At 41.0% G+C, this 16,318-nt stretch overlaps 3 protein-coding genes across 4 annotated transcripts; 2 read left to right on the top strand and 1 right to left on the bottom strand.

Annotated features, from left to right (window-relative positions):
• The first annotated feature begins 775 nt into the window (after positions 1-775).
• Positions 776-6,293, top strand: atp6v0cb (ATPase H+ transporting V0 subunit cb). Its single transcript, XM_026351142.1, has 3 exons — positions 776-1,028; positions 5,076-5,259; positions 6,089-6,293. Exons 1-3 carry the CDS (start codon positions 998-1,000, stop codon positions 6,291-6,293), a joined length of 420 nt encoding a protein of 139 aa, XP_026206927.1. The 5' UTR covers positions 776-997.
• nubp2 (nucleotide binding protein 2 (MinD homolog, E. coli)) lies at positions 6,246-10,652 on the bottom strand. Its single transcript, XM_026351127.1, has 7 exons — positions 10,585-10,652; positions 10,025-10,140; positions 9,739-9,937; positions 9,474-9,628; positions 8,831-8,941; positions 8,565-8,634; positions 6,246-8,089 (listed from the first exon to the last, which is right to left on the bottom strand). The coding sequence occupies exons 1-7, from the start codon at positions 10,598-10,600 to the stop codon at positions 7,950-7,952; spliced, it is 807 nt and encodes a 268-aa protein (XP_026206912.1). The 5' UTR covers positions 10,601-10,652; the 3' UTR covers positions 6,246-7,949.
• A 645-nt stretch (positions 10,653-11,297) lies between these two features.
• On the top strand, positions 11,298-16,318 carry spsb3b (splA/ryanodine receptor domain and SOCS box containing 3b). 2 transcript variants are annotated; one of them, XM_026351104.1, is made up of 7 exons: positions 11,298-11,377; positions 13,096-13,229; positions 13,935-14,115; positions 14,376-14,563; positions 14,707-14,809; positions 14,912-15,037; positions 15,152-16,318. In XM_026351104.1, exons 2-7 carry the CDS (start codon positions 13,101-13,103, stop codon positions 15,694-15,696), a joined length of 1,272 nt encoding a protein of 423 aa, XP_026206889.1. In that variant the 5' UTR covers positions 11,298-11,377; positions 13,096-13,100; the 3' UTR covers positions 15,697-16,318. The 2 variants fall into 2 exon arrangements, with proteins under 2 accessions (XP_026206889.1, XP_026206888.1); XM_026351103.1 differs by having other exon boundaries at positions 11,312-11,377; positions 13,034-13,229.

Genomic DNA, 16,318 nt, shown 5'->3' with positions numbered 1-16,318 from the left:
CGCTCGCTTCATCTCTCCTGTGGTGTCCGAGCTCTCTCGACCCTCGCCACTTCCCCTTCTGGATCTCTGTGCCTGCACTTGCTGGGAGCCATAAAATGGAAAAGGGGGGGGAGGGCGGAGGGGTATTCTGCTCTCCCTCCCCCCTGCCATACATACTCTCAAGCATACACACTAAGCCTCAAACTCTCTCACGATGCTGAATATCACAGCTGACTGCCAACCACTCTCTGCTACATGGGGTGGCCCTGCTGCAACCAGACAGACATGTTTGCACATTTGGAAACTTGGGAATTTTTGTTTTTTTGAGGAGGTCACATGAGCCTCATTGCACCATAATGTATTGAAATGTTTTATTTAAATATATTCCTTCTTTATAGCTGCTACATCAGCTTCAGATTAACACTGCCTCCATCCTCTTGGCTCCCTCCATCATTTCATCCTCTCCTGCTCGTGAAGGGTGAACTCGTACATATCAAAGGGGAAAGCCTGCAGCGGAGCACACCAAAATGAAGTCCGATAGGGGCGCCTCTTGAAAGACTAAAGAACGAAACTAGAATATACACTTCATAGTTATTGTGTGTGGAATAAGAAATATGTTTTTAAATCACTCGTCGCTCATAAACGCGTTGTATCGCAGAGTACATCATTATCAAACTTTGTTTTACTGCCTCGCCCCCCCCCCCGCACAGCGGACGATAGGTTTAGCCCGTACGCCCAGTCAGGTGACTCTTTCCGCTTCGCCATTTTGTGCTGCTGCGCCGGGTATTTATCCGAAGAGTCGTGACTGTGCCGTTTACAGTGCTGGTGAGGCGGTCAGATGGTTCCTGGTGTTCTCGCTTGTGCATTTTAAAACTGTGGCCTTCGACGGGTTTCGCGAAGTTCGATTTTTTGACTTATTCTTAATAATTAATTTTGTATATTTAGCTAAATTTTATATATCGTGAGGAAAAAATGTCGACGACTGCCCCCCCCCGAGTACTCTTCGTTCTTCGCCGTGATGGGTGCCTCCTCGGCTATGGTTTTCAGCGGTAACTATCGCACCATAACCTCTCCATTTTTATTTTACAAAATGTCACTATGTGCATTTGTTGCTAACCCAGTTTGCATTTATGTCATTCCCAACAGGCCGCTTTGAATTTTCCACCATAGTGCATCTCTGAAGCTCACATTAAAGTCGCCTTGCTAACGTTAACGATGCAGTGCAATGCTAATCCTGAGCTGAATTCTTAACCTTAACATGTTAATGTTTACTTACTACTAGTCAGTACAGTTAGCCAGGGCTGCTAATCTTTATGACTCAACGACAAACCTCGTTAAAGTTAGTCAAGACAAGGTAGTTAGCTAATGACGACTAGTCTATAAGTTGGCTTTCAAGTTAGCTCAGGTCGGTTTTGTAGCTAACGTTACACGTCTCTTTAAACCCTGAACTGAAAGGACGACACAGGTCCTGAGGCTGACTGAAGTGGTGTTTGTTGATTAACTAATATTTAAAATGTTTAAATGTTTTCCATTTACCCTCACACAGTGATCTGCTCGTCACCAGACTCGTCTGTAGTTTGATTGCATTAGCACCTTTTCTACAGGATGCCACCGTACTGCATGTAGGGTGTCTGGGTGTTAATTTAACCTGTGGCATTAAAATTGAATTAACGATTGTATGTTGTTATGCAACAATTTAACATAAGTGTAATCCATGGCGTGCCATTTAATGGTAGTTATCTTTTGCTGATTTTTTTTTTTTTTAATAGCCACTGGAAGCAATGATCAGCTGGCCAACTTCCTTACTGCTCAGGGGTATGATCCAGGGTCACATGATTATCACATGACGAGAGCTCCGACTTGAAGTTGCCATCTGGCCCCTGATCTTGTAGACTATGTTAATATTAATAGAAAAGTTAATTTGTTCATAGAAAAATGTATTTTACAAAAGACAATAACACGGTTTAGCATTTTTGCGTAGTAAATGGGAAGTGTCACAGAAAGGGAACTTTGACTGTCTTGTTTCATAATTGGTCATGCTTGCTTTATGGACAGTTTCCTAGTTTATTATTGTTACATTATATTCCAGTTCCAGTACATTCCCATGGTTAGCTAGTGAGAGCAATGTTTTAATATGTCTTTGAATATATGTGTTTGGGCAGCACAGCAGTGGGAAATCTCAGCAGTCATTTTTTGGCTTGCCATTTAAGTTTTATAATCCAGTGTCATTTGTCCATCCTAAATGGCAATGCCTTGATTGAGTGGCAGAGCCAACCCTGTTTGCTTTTTAGCAAGGATAAACGTAAGCATTGTGGCAGTGTTAACCACTGGGGCTAGAAGAGCTACTAGTCTGTGCTGGTAGGGGAGGAACAGCTAGAGAATTACCTAGAAGATCATTCTTACACAAATAAGGGTTTGTTGCAGCATGATGGATGTGGGCACTTGATTTGGCTTAAAAGATCTTATGCTGATTGGTTTGGGAGGTACTGAAAACTATCTTGTGCACGCTGTGCGGTCAACCACCAAAAGTGATTCCATTCTTATGCAAGGAGATGCTGTAAAATTTCAGACTTGTTCTAATAAACAGGAAAAAATTAAGTTATCGAACCGTAATTGACCATTTTCTGGAACAGGTTATAAGTTGCTGTGATCTTGTGGTGTCAGGTGATGCTGCATTGTTTTAGTATGGTGATGATTGTGAGGGCTGCCTGGCTTAGAACAGGTGACACTCACAAGGTGTCCTTACTCAAAAGACTAGAACCATCATTCACATGAGCTCTGCCCTGCAGCAGTTTGGTTTCTCTACTCTTTCAAAACTAGACCTACACACCAAAAATTCACTTTTAGATGTAGATGTAGTTATAATTTATTATTTAATAATAATTTAGATTGATCACATATAATATAAATTATAACATCTATTATTTTATTTTAAATTTTTTATGGGAGCTTTTAGGAGGATTTTAACTGAGAGGGCTGTGCAAAGCACAATGGATTCACTGAGTCTCCTGCAGCTGCTGGCTTGGATCCCAAAAACTGCTGCTTTTTTTTTTTTTATGTTTTTGACACTTTTTTTTTAAAAGTAGTCTTATTTCCTGGACAAGCAACATGGGTCATACTGGAGTTGACTACAATTTAAGATCCACCTTTCCTCTCCATTTCAAAATTGAATTGGTGGCAGCATGTATGCTTTAGCCTTCTTCTGATGCAGTAGATTAATTGGCATTACTCATCATTTTTACTCTTACTTTTGTTTTGAAAGACTGGAAAAGGTTGTATCACTGTAACCTTCCTAATTTTCATGTCATGTGCTCCTTCAAACCCAGTGCTTCCTCATTAACCCACACCCACATCTGCTGTTTATTGCACAGGCATTTTCTATACAAGATCGTCCCTTGCTATAGGCACCTCCAGCTCTGACATCACAAGACATCACAGGATCCTCCCATAGCATCAAATATTCTATAGAAAGGAAAAAAGAAAAGGGGTGAAAGCTCTTTACCTAAGCTGAAAGAGATTAGGATTAAAACTCAGAGGTTGTGCCTTCGCACAACTGCAGAAGTCACTTTGGCACACATCAAACCTTTAATCATCAGAGCAGAATGACAGTTTTCAAGGATTCCCATGTTACTTTTATCATCTCTCCTTTGTCACGCCGCAGCAGTTTTTATACTGGACTTCTGTGATAGGTTGTCTTTTGTCATTTGTTAGATTTAAAGAATTTACTTTAGTTTAGCTTTTACACGGTCAAAATGAAAAGTGAAATGGTCTTGTGTGTGTGTGTGTGTGTGTGTGTTTGTCAGAGCTTGCAAGAACAGTGCCCAGCTTTACTCAGACACATCAGTTTAGCGGGAGTGATTTAAGCTTGTATTGATGGTACCAGTCTGAGATAAATGAAACATTTGTTGTTTGAGTGTGTGGCAGACTTCCCTGTGCACATTTGAAGATTGGCTAATATTGTCTTCCTGTCTATCTCTATAGCCACTTGCCAGAAAGCCTCTTAGCTAAAATATGGAGGTAACCAGTACTATGTCCAGGCTTGCTCTACACTTATTCCCAAGAAATGAGCAAACGGGGCAGGGCACCTCAGGCGGTATACACAAAGCTGTCATCAAAGATGAGATCCCAAGAGACTTTTCAGATTAAATCATCATTAGTGTGTTGGCTATGAAGAGCCAAGAAAAATACATTGCTAGGTCAACGTTTATATGCCAGTGGGATGGTGTGATCAGTACGTGTGTCTGAGCTTGTGGTTGTTTTGTGCCCATTTTTACAGCCATTCCAAAATGACTTGGTAACAACCAGATTTGAGTGGCTCCTACATGTGATATGTATGTGGATATATCTCAAATTGCAGTAAGATAAAAATTAAAAAATCTGTAAATTTCGTTCTGCTGGAATGACAATCCATATAATTGTAACTTATGAACCACTATATTGAATTGGATGCTTTATTGTCAGTGTCACCTCACAGCCATTGCATTGCTTTAGTGATGTAATGTAATGACGCACTGTCCTGCGATAGGCTTGCTTGTGTGTGATGTAGGTTGCACTGAGCTATCTCCTCAGCATTGGGGCCTATTGAACCAGTGTGCTGATTAAGCTTGTTGTGCTCTTCCTTCCCTGTCACATTACATTGATACTGGCCAGAGGTTGGAGTGGACCAGAGGCATGACATCCTACCTCGTGACGTCAGCAGCTGTTCGCTAAAGCCTATAGGGCCATTTTCATTTACAACTGTGCAGCTGTCTGGCAGGGTCACTTTTATAATTATAACCACTAAAGTAGTTTGAGGGGAAGAGACTCTCACAAGGCTGATTTTTGGTTATATAGTCTTGGCGTCAGAAAGAATAATCTCTTACTTCCCTTAAAGCACATGCTGGATTCCCCAAGTAGAGCCATGCTGGATTTTTTTTTAAGGGGAAGAGAAATTGTACTTGTTGTATTGTTGCTTCATCTCTTATTTCACTTCTGCTTCATTATTCAGCTGTTCCACCTGGTTTCTTCTCAGTGTGCTAGCTTAGTGTAACTTGCTCTGTAGTGTGTACACTAGTGTTTGCTGATTTAACTGAATTTATCTTCTCTCTCTTTACCAGCCTTAGGAGCAGCCTATGGCACAGCCAAGAGCGGTACAGGGATCGCCGCCATGTCTGTGATGAGGCCAGAGCTCATCATGAAGTCTATCATCCCTGTGGTCATGGCGGGTATCATAGCCATCTACGGCCTGGTAGTAGCAGTGTTGATTGCCAACAACATTTCGTCGGAACTCGCTCTCTATAAGTGAGTTCAGTTGACCTGTTGCATATTCACATGTCGAATTTTTAAGGAGGGCTGAACATTTATGTCGTCTCCTTTTTTTGTTTTTGTTTATTTTTTATTTGTCTACTCACTTCTACAGACCAGGTTTGTTTTCTGAAGTAAAAGAGTAGGAAAGTGTAATTTAGTTGGTCCTAATCAGTGGTAACATGGCCCAGCTATTTCTAAGCCTGGTAGAAAGCCTAATGTCAAAGTTGTGTTTTTTCTTCCCAGCTCCATCTGTGTTGCCACAGTCCTGACGTAACTTTGCTAACTCAGTCAATTATAGATCAGTGCTGCATTAAATGTCTTAATCACAATGTAATCTGTGGTTAAACGGTCTGACTGCAGTTTCAGTCTTGTCACATCACTGCACATGCTCAGGACATTTTTCCTGACTGCACTTTGAATGAAATAACCTAAGAAGGTATAAGTTAAATGTTAAAAGTTTTTGGAGAGTAACATAATTTTAGAGACATAATTAGATGTTAAAATGTGAATATTTATAATGGGCTGTGACTACTTTATTGGAAGAAATAAGTGTACAAAGGTACATTCTTCACAGGTCTGTTCTCAGATCAGTTAAAATATTGCTAGGTAATGGTTAAACAGGCAGTTGGATAAAAAGCAGCAGCAGACAGACTCTACTTGGGACTCCGGACTCTAACACCTTCAGCCTTTACTGTACAATCATAACAAATAAGATTTTGTGACTTTCACGTTTTAATAAAACATTTGTCAATTACTCAAACCGTAAACCTAGATTGTCCAGTCCTCGTATTAACAAACACTGTCTGTCTGTGTGTGTGCGCAGGAGTTTCCTCCACCTGGGAGCTGGGCTGAGTGTGGGCCTGAGCGGGCTGGCAGCAGGCTTCGCAATTGGCATTGTGGGTGATGCAGGAGTGAGGGGCACAGCTCAACAGCCGAGGCTTTTTGTGGGCATGATCCTCATCTTGATTTTTGCTGAGGTCTTGGGGCTTTATGGGCTTATCGTTGCCCTCATTCTCTCCACAAAATAAACACCTCCACTACAAGATCTGTCCTTTATGTTGTTGCTGCTGGAGAAAGTGTAAAACGGGGAAAAAATTGTAAAAATGTCTGCCAGACAAGATGAAAGAAGTGAAGGTGGGGAACAAATGAATTTAAAATGGCTCCATAAATATGGTCTTATATCAACAATGTGTACAGTTGTCCCAATTTGATAGTCAACTTGTAAATGCGCTATGTAGTGATTTGTCTGTCTTGTGTGTGTGCGTGTGTGTTCAAAACAACTGTATGATGAAGATTCCTTTATCCCACCACTTATTTCAGGCCTTGAGATCAGCTGAGGCAGCTCTTGAACAGAGCAAAGGGCCGCACTGCTTTTTTCATCTCCAATATCAACTGGGGGGGGGGGGGGTTGACACAATTACTGCATTAATCGTGAGGATCTATTTGTAAAGAGAAATGGTTATGGACTTAAGATTTTCTTCCACTGACTTTTATTTATAAAAAAATATTCATTGAACTGTTTAATGCAACAAAGTCTTTAATTCCCCCAGGATTTATTATACATATATACAGACATATAAATATCTCTATAGATAGATTTCATGCATTGTGGGTTAATTGTGATAAGTGGTTGGAATTCCTCTGGATGTAATTCTTGGTTAAAAAAAATTAAGATTGCCTTTAGTATGTTGCTGGTGGAGTGGGAGTTTTGTGTGTAGCTGTATTCTAATCATTACGCAAACATTCTCAAACTTCAGTGTTTTTTCCTGTTGTACTGTTGTTTGCATTAAAGATGTGTGTGCCCCGTGTTGGGTCTCACAAGTGTAATTTACAAATTTCATGTCCTCTCCATCTTGATCACTCACCTGCTCCCTCTTTTCCTTCTCATCAGTGACTGTATTTCATCTCTTCTACATTGCAGCCATTACAACCCTGCACAAGTTTCAGCATTTTGTTGCAGGGCAATTTCAGAAGATTTAATCCAGATCAAATGTATTGAATTCCTCCCACAGAAAAGTATAAAGGGCATGAGAAAGAAGATTACTTTTTGGTAGCACATGTAGCATGCAGCAGGAATCCTGTGAGGTCAGAGTGCAGGTTTTGCTTAGTTTATTGCAAGAACTGGTCTGATGTGATGTGGAGTTTGTCTTCTGAAAATGGAACTGCTGCTGACTACAGCTACTGAATTGCCAATCTACAATCCTGTATTAGAACTGGTATTGAAGTTGTCCTGATGTGTTGACATGAATGCTTTCACAACCAAATTAAAAAAGATTTCATCTTAGATTTGACTGGCTTCCAAACTAAATGAAGTGTTTTCAGTACCATGTTTCACTGTTCACATGTGAAGTACAAGCAGCACGACTTTCATTTTCTATCACAAAGCTGTGTCCCCAAAATCTATGTAAAAAAAACTCAGTTGAATTACTATTATCACTGCTTCCTCTTTCTCTCTAGTGAGAGCTCATTACTGCTTCACACTGTGGTTAACGCCTCAAGAACTACAACACAAGTGTTAAAAGATAAGCACACAAGGCCAGTATTGTACTAACGGCAGACACATTTTAAAGAAAGATAACCAGGAAATTATTTATGTAACTGTACATAACAAAATGCAAATTACTACATTGACTTATACTTTTCACAAATAAAATGTGTTTTCCAGATCAAATGAATCTCATGGCTCAAGCTGTCTGGAGGCTGTTGAGCAGAGTCTGAGAAATACTACTGATAGCACTGAAGGTAGCACTGTTTGGAAATGACTGCAGGAAGTCTTTACCCTCCTCTATACTTCCACTTAGCAAAGGATCCAAGGGCACAGAACCTGGAATGGAGAAGATAGTGTTGATTACTGATCTCACCAAAACTTGTTTTCACATCATCATCACTGAGAAATTACTCAAGGGGACCTTAGGCCACAAAATAGCGCCCTCAAGTAATTTAATTAATGATAATCGATAGTAGAAAACCAAATGGTTGTTCAGGGAAAATGACCTGTCAAATGTGGAGAAACAACAAAATAAACAGAATAAGTTATTCAGTCTTATTTCCTGGCATGTCACAGCCTCAGGGAGAAAAGCATCATTACTTAGTAGGTCGAGCGGCACACAAAGCAGGCGACAGTTGATTTGACAATTTGAAAATACAGATTAATAAGCAACATGAGACAAGAGTTGGAAAACAAACAGAGCCTCTACCCCAGACCCAAGACATGAGTAGTGGGTGAGAAGTGATATGCACTCATGACACCTTGTGGCTGCAAGGTAACATTGCATTTAATTAAATCCTCAATATCTCACCTAGAAACACTGATCCAGTAAGTTTGGCCAACTCTTCACCACCGCCCTTTGAGAATATATTGCTGCATTCCTGAAAAGACAGAGGATTTATAAACTGTGTATTTTTGAGGGACTAATAAAGTGCATATTTATAAAAGGTTAATTTGTAGACCATATATTATATCCATCAATGTTGGAGTGTTTCTGTAATTACAAATGTCCTTTGGAATAATTGATACATATTTCACATGTGAATTGTCCAAATAACTGTATGAAAATGTACTCACAGAGCAATGGGGACACACAAAGCCACTCATGTTCTCTATAATGCCCAGGATTGGTACACCGGTCTTCTTGCAGAAGGTGATCTCTCTCCTTACATCCCCTGTAGATACTGCCTGTAGGCAACACAAGGCCAACTGTCACTGCATGTCATCCACCTATATTTGTTTGTAGTTAGTGTTCAGTCTAAATTCTAGTAATGATCGATTACTAATGAGTACTATGAATAGTAATGATAATCTCAGCAACTGACTGGAGGGATTGCTGAGTGTAAAAAAATAAATGATCAATACACTGAAAAAACAAGGTCCCACAAAGTTTATTGTAACGTTTCGACCAACCTGCTGTTTGGTAAGAAAACATCCTTGCAAACCTGATGTTTTTTGTCCCACCGATACCCAATGAGTGTGGATGTGTTCATTTAACAGAATACACGTTTGCTACAAGCCATTATTCATTTTGGAAGCTTTCTATGTACACAGACAGCAATGAGAGAAAGTACGCTAAATAGAAAACATGCTCAGTAAAATTGATTGATTGATTAATTAAACTGCGTATTTCTCTGTAAACCTTCGTGGTTTCCTCGTGTGATCAGTTTTATTTTGTGTTCCTTCCCCTATGTACAGTTGCGTCTAGTCTTGTGCGTACCTGTGGCGTGGTGACCAAAACAGCCCCGTCCACTCTGTGTTTCTTGAGGTTCTCCAGTACCGCCAAGTGCTCATCAGACGTCCCTGGTGGTGTGTCCACCAGCAGCACGTCCAGCTCTCCCCATGCTACGTCTGACACAAACTGGCCGATCAAAGCTGCGTGAGAACACATTCAAAGACAGAAAAGATGTTGAGCAGACGTTGATTGTTGTTCATGATAATAACTGCTATATGTTCGACCAATAGTGGAGAACAGGCAACCCTACCTGTTTTTTTAGGTCCCCTCCACACCACTGCTTCATCTGGGTCCTCCAGCAGGAAACCAATGGACATGAGGGCGAGGCTCTTTTGGGCATCTGTGTAGACTGGCACCCATCCCGAGTCACACTGGTGCACATCAGGCCGGCCCATACTCAGCATGCGGGGGATACTGGGCCCACACAGATCAACATCCAGGATACCAACCTGGTGAACACAGTTTTTCAGTTATCATGTATTTGAGTGTCAGCATATCTGGGGTTCCACTGTGCACACAGGAGTCTGTAAGCTGACCTTCTTTCCAGCATGTCTGAGAGCCAGGGCTAACTCAGTTGTGATGGTGCTCTTCCCCACACCTCCCTTCCCAGACAGGACCAACACAACATGCTGCACCTGAGCCAGGTTCCCATCTCATGTGAAAAGTAGAAGAAAAAAAACATCCGTTAAATGTTGTTTATAAACCTTAACCTGCAGTAATAATGGTACAAGTGTCACAGCAGACGTCATAGTCTCTGAGACCGGGGTCACGTTTCTGAGGACACAAGTTCAATCTACAAGAGGTTGGTGTTCCTTATTTAAATGGTCAACGTTATTAAGTATGTAAAAGTTTTTTTGTGTCTTATTTATCATTGTTTGCGTCTCCACGTTCAGCTCAGGCACCTGTAGCTTAACAATTTTAGACATTTTTAAAAGAACTTCAGCTGATTTCCACTTAGCTTCTGCTAGCCTGTTAGCTAAGTCATACTGCCTTTGACTGTTACCAAACAATCATCTGTCAGCTGCCATCTCTTAGCATGAACATAAACATAAACTAACAGTAAAAACGAATACATACTCTACTAAATTCAACCTACCATTACTTTGTTCCATAATGTTTGATTTCGAGCTACATTCAACATGCACACTACACAAACATAAAGTACTTCCGTTTGTCGTCACGCACGATCTAGCAAATAACACAGCAGATCTTGCACTTAAGCCCCGCCTCCTTGACAGGGTCACCAATAGGCGACATGGTGCATTCAAAGACCACAAATCCTTAAGAGCATAATTCCTAAAAGCACATCTACTCATCAGAGGACTTTGAATATGTAAATAATTTTTTATTTGAAAGTTTAAGTGCGAACTAATTTACCTCGACACCCAGCTTCCAAAATATTTGTGATGTCACAAATCCTTCACGTACTTCACGTCATCAGGTTTTTAAAAGTCAGCTCTGTGCATGTATAATTCTAACCAAATAACAGTCGCCTAAAAAATATAAGCAAAATATGTTTTAAGTATGTGGCACACTGAAGGTTAAATGTCATTGGCTGGTGGAGAATAATGATTCCAGGTGGTAAAAGTACAAAATTAAGAATTCATATGTTAGTATCAAGTCAGCACACCAGACATACCTCCACATCATCTTTACCCCCGTTTACTGGCGCTAATTGTAAGTGAATTAACATAATTAACATAAAACCCTCCCCCCAACATAGGTATTATCCAATAAGCACAGGATGGGGGCGTGGACAAGCACTGTTTACGTACAGCCCTCTGAGAAGTAGGACAGAGAAACGCTGTGCAAACAGCAGCTGTAACACAGTCGCACACAGACATTTAAATGAGCCACTGCAAGACAGTGTACAGGAAGACTACAGTAAGGTAAGAGCACAGCTGCTTCTAAAAAATACACGGATTCCTACTGCACTGTTGGTGTTGTGATGGGAGACTTGCTCAGCATACAGACATTTGCTGTGTATTATTATTATCTACAATAGTTACAATAAGAATTACTGATAGTATTGCTACATTGTCTAGAGAATAGAGGAGGAGAGTTATTTGCTTAAACATGTAAACTCTAGGTAACTTGATTTTACAACAGAAAGATTTTCAGTATTTAGTATTTTAAACACAGTTCATTCATATCAGTGTCACAGCATTCATATATTAGGCCTCAGCATATTGGCTGACGAAGTTACTGTAGTTCATCCTGACTGGGTTGTCCAGATGATGTGTTTACAGTATGTAGGGTAAAGCCCAATTAAAGTGAGACTAGCTCCAGACTAACTAATTTAAATCACTGGTAGTTATCTCCTGCACCTGTTTTCAGAGCAGTTACCAGCTGCTGTGTTCAGTGTTTGCGTTAACCAATACATGCTATCAGCTCGACCTGTAGCAGGTCATTGGAAATTCAATTTGTCAACTGTGTTTTTGTTTTAAACAGTTTTACTTTCTGCAAAAACAAAACCACTGTAAATAGAGGAGTTGATTGTAATGGCTTCAGGGTGTGAATGTGGTACATAGTTCAATACAGATAAGAGAACAGTAATCAGTTCTATTAAAATTAAACCCAGTACCGAAATGTACCAAATACATACATGTAAGAATTATGCTCATGTTATTACATGCTGTATCAGTACAAGATGTTTAGATGCAGAATTAATATCATGTCCTTGTCATAAATGGAACTGCATCAACTCCATCAATTCCACTGAATGTATAGACGTCTTGATTGTGACAGTCCATTTCAGTTCACGTGTAAACCTAAAGATATTAAATATTGTGGTTCATTGTTGGTACACGTTGTAGTCACTAGGTCAGGTACTTTTATCTGTTTTGTCTTGCTGTTGATAAGGCCAGCTAAAGTGCTGCCACAGTGGCGATGCAGAGGGTTGGGTTTAAAGGTTAAACTAGTGCATGGAAACACCTCCTGCTGCCAAATGTGACATATGGGACAGTAGGCAAAGTAACACACAGAGAGCAGTGTGTAGGTGTCTGGCCTGTATGGCCTCAAATGGATATATTTCAGTTTCCTGCAGAATTTAAGAGCTGATAAGGAAGGTAAAGGTGAATGAGGGCACTGAACATGCTGTAGAACAAAGATAGGGGGCTATAGGGTTTTCTATTTACACTTCTAACTGACCTTAGTTTAGTTGCCCAACAAGTTTGTGAGACATGGAAAGAATGTAAAGGTTGCTCACACCTTTAATTTGCCTTCTTTTGTTTCATTGTCAGTTTTTTGGAGGGGAAATAAACCATACAACATACGATTTTTCACTCTGCTCAGTAGTTTAGGATATTTTGTATTTGTTTGAGCACAGCAGCATAACTCAGACTCTGCCAAAGCACTATGTTGTTATTTCCCAAAAGCCTTTGTCAGCTTTGTGAGCCGATTGTTGACTCCCAGACTGTTAGCCTTTGTAAATGTGCAATCATATACAGTGTATAGGTGTGTCTTAAAAATTAATCTAATAACAAATAAAAGAACAGGAAGCGGTGAACTAAGACATCAATGCTGTCCTTACTTGACATAAACAGAAGAGCAGCCTAATGTACAGATGCTAGCTGAACATAAGGTGTTGGGTCTGCTATCTACAAAGCTGCCATGTTGAGAAGAGGCAGGAACGGCCGGGCTCGACATTTGGCCTGGAGCGAAACCCGGCAAGAGACAGACACCCTGGCAGTGATCCAGACATCGGACACAGAGGAGCGTGAAGGTCAGATAATGACACAGGTGAGCCATTGGTGTTTGGAGAGGAAAATGGGTTAAATATGAACTGGGAAGTAAGCAGGAAAAGTAGAAATCAGATTGTGCTGTCGAATATTCAGAATAAATGTAAATATGGAAGAAAGAGACAATAATCTCTAGTAGAAATACCTAAAACCAAAGTTTTTGTCTTTACAATAGGTGAGACATTTAAAGAGAAGACCACATATGAAGTAAGCCAATAATATTTCTACATGAATGCCAGTAGTTTTCCACAGAGACTGTCCAGTTTGAAATAGTTGTGTATAGGATATGGTCAGGTCTCCAAAGGCAAGAAGAGGAGGCTAGACCTCTTTTTGGAATGGGTCTAATTTTACTTACTGACACATGACTGTCTAACCAATAGGGATCATGAACAGCTTCAAAGAAAACGTTTATGTTGCTGAGTCTTTAAAACATGGCACGAGTGATACGTTTCTCATTTGGCTCTTGCACACGACAACGTTGGAGTGTGCTTTTTCCTTTCCAGGTTTGGCAACCTAGGACTCTTAGGACTTTTTTGCTGTTACTAAAGCGTTATTCTTTTACTGAAGATCACAGCTGCCAGTGGAATCTTAAATACAATTCTGCCAGTCTCTCCATTGGATTTAATTCCTTTCCCTGCTACCAAGCCAACTGCCCTGGACCACAGCCACGTCTTTGGACTTACAACATACTGTTTGTGTCACCCAGATCACTGACTTGGAGTTAGAGGTGGATTACATGGCCAGTTCGCAGATTGTCTCGGAGGCGGTGGCTTTGCCCAGCACAGTGACAGAGACAGGGGACTCTTTCTGCCAGTGTGACCGGCAGGAAGCGCTCAACCCCAGCTTCAGCCTCATCAGTGACTGCCTATGTGGGGAGGAGGATCAGGGTGAGCAGAAACCATATGAACACAGCAGGATATAGTTAGTGTGGTGGAAACATATATAAAGTAATGTAACGCCTTGATAGTGTAATAAAAGCTATTAATCATATTACCTATAATGTAATTTGCTTTGTTACTTCCATTAGTTTGATCAGCAAGGCTTAAAAAAACTGAGTTGCTACAAGTTATTATTTGCTTATTGACCTAAGTTATGAAAATGTAACTATCCAGTCTGTGTAGCTGTTAATGTTTGGTTGTGTCTTCAGGATTCGACTGGGTGTGGGATGAGCACTTTAAGTCGTCTGGAGCCTTCCTCAGCTGTGACAACAGGAAGGTGAACTTCCACTCAGACTACAGCTGTGGCACTGCTGCCATCCGTGGCATGAAGGAGCTGGCAGATGGCCAACACTTCTGGGAAGTCAAAATGACCTCTCCTGTCTATGGAACTGATATGGTGAGAAGCGATCCCTTGAGTAATCATTGAGTTATATTAGCCATGGCCTAAATCTCCTTTTAAAATGTTTGTTCGTCTTGAAATGATGATAGCTGAGTATCATCTTTTGATCTTTTTGTTCTTTGTTGGGTCCATTGATGTAGATGGTAGGGATTGGAACATCAGAGGTGAACCTGGAGAAGTTCAAATACAGCTTTGGTAGCCTGCTGGGCCATGATGAAGACAGCTGGGGGCTCTCATACACAGGTTAGATGATTAGGTTCATTCATTGGACCTTGAGGCTTCAGAGGTATGGAAATATAAATATCATCCCATTTAATCCCATTTCTCATCCATATCTGATTAAAGGCCACCTTCAACACAAAGGTGACAAAGTAAAGTTCTCCTCTCGATTTGGCCAAGGCTCTATCATAGGTGTGCACCTGGACACCTGGCATGGTACCCTGACTTTCTATAAAAATCAACAATACATAGGTGCGTGTTTCCCTTTAGTTAAAGCAGGACCTATAAACTTCTTATACTGTATACTCACTTTTATTAAACTGTTTTTTAGTCCTTTTCATTCTGTGACTGTATCTGCTACAACAGGTGTTGCTGCCACTAGACTTCAGAACAAGAAGTTCTACCCCATGGTGTGCTCCACAGCAGCCAAGAGCAGTATGAAGGTGATTCGTGCCTGCTACACGCCCACCTCCCTGCAGTACCTTTGCTGTTTCAGGCTCCGCCAAATGTTGCCCTGCTGTTCAGACATTCCTAATGCCCTGGAACTGCCCCCTGGCCTGCGCACCCTCCTACATGCACAGCTGGGCTGGGTCTTCACCCTCAGCAGCAGTCCGGAAACCCCAGAGGAGCACAATGATTTACCTGAGGATTTCCATGAGGAGATGAGCCTGCCTTCAAGTCCCAGTCCTAGTCCTGTCCCAAGCCCAGATTCCACCCTGAGTGCCTGCGCCTCCCCAAGCCCCTGCACCAGTCCGCTCCCTGACACAATCCCTTGCTGTTGTCCTTGTCAGACATCACCTCAAACTCAACCCTGCACATGCCACTGCCCTCCAACTCCTCCCAGCAGTGACTACGATAGCTGCTGCTCGGAGCCAGAGGACCACCAGTGCAAAAGATGCCGTTGGGTATGACCCTGTAGTCAAGTCGTAGTTGTAAGTGTAAGTGGCACACAGCTATTCTACCATTGCCATCAACATCTCCTCTTGGAAATCACGGAGAAAAGAGCAATCTCATCTTTTATCTCATATTTCTTAATCAACTTTTGAGTGGGTTGTTTCGATTGGTTGATTGTATCGTTACTCCTCTTTTTTCTTTTTACCAGTTTTGTGTTATTCAAATATCCTTGTAAAAAGTATGGGGAAAAGGGAGTGAGAATGTAGCGTGGGAGACTTTCGATGCAGTTGAGATTCTAGAGTGACGTCCGAGTTATTCACACTCATTTCTCTACTGGAGATAGTAGGAGCCATTCGTACATTAGTACTGCTCTGACTTCAATTTGCTGCTCACTGTCTTTGGAAGGTCTAATGTGTGGAAATCTTGTGACGGGTACATTTGTTATTCTCAGGGATAGACTCCGGGGGAATCTTTTCATACTGTGGAAATGACTTAACGTAAATGTGTTTCAGCATTTGGCTTGATTATTAACAGTGGTTTTGTTCTTGCTTACAAAAGGATTTGCTACTCATTTGTTGTTGTTGTTTTTCTATATACAGTTACGCTTTGTTTATGAACTTTCTTACTCTGGCAATTATA

The sequence above is a fragment of the Anabas testudineus genome, chromosome 19 (assembly GCF_900324465.2).
Source record: "Anabas testudineus chromosome 19, fAnaTes1.2, whole genome shotgun sequence".
Taxonomy (NCBI): domain Eukaryota; kingdom Metazoa; phylum Chordata; class Actinopteri; order Anabantiformes; family Anabantidae; genus Anabas; species Anabas testudineus.
The sequence above is the reverse complement of the archived record's forward strand: the minus strand, read 5'-3'. Positions and strand labels throughout refer to the sequence as shown.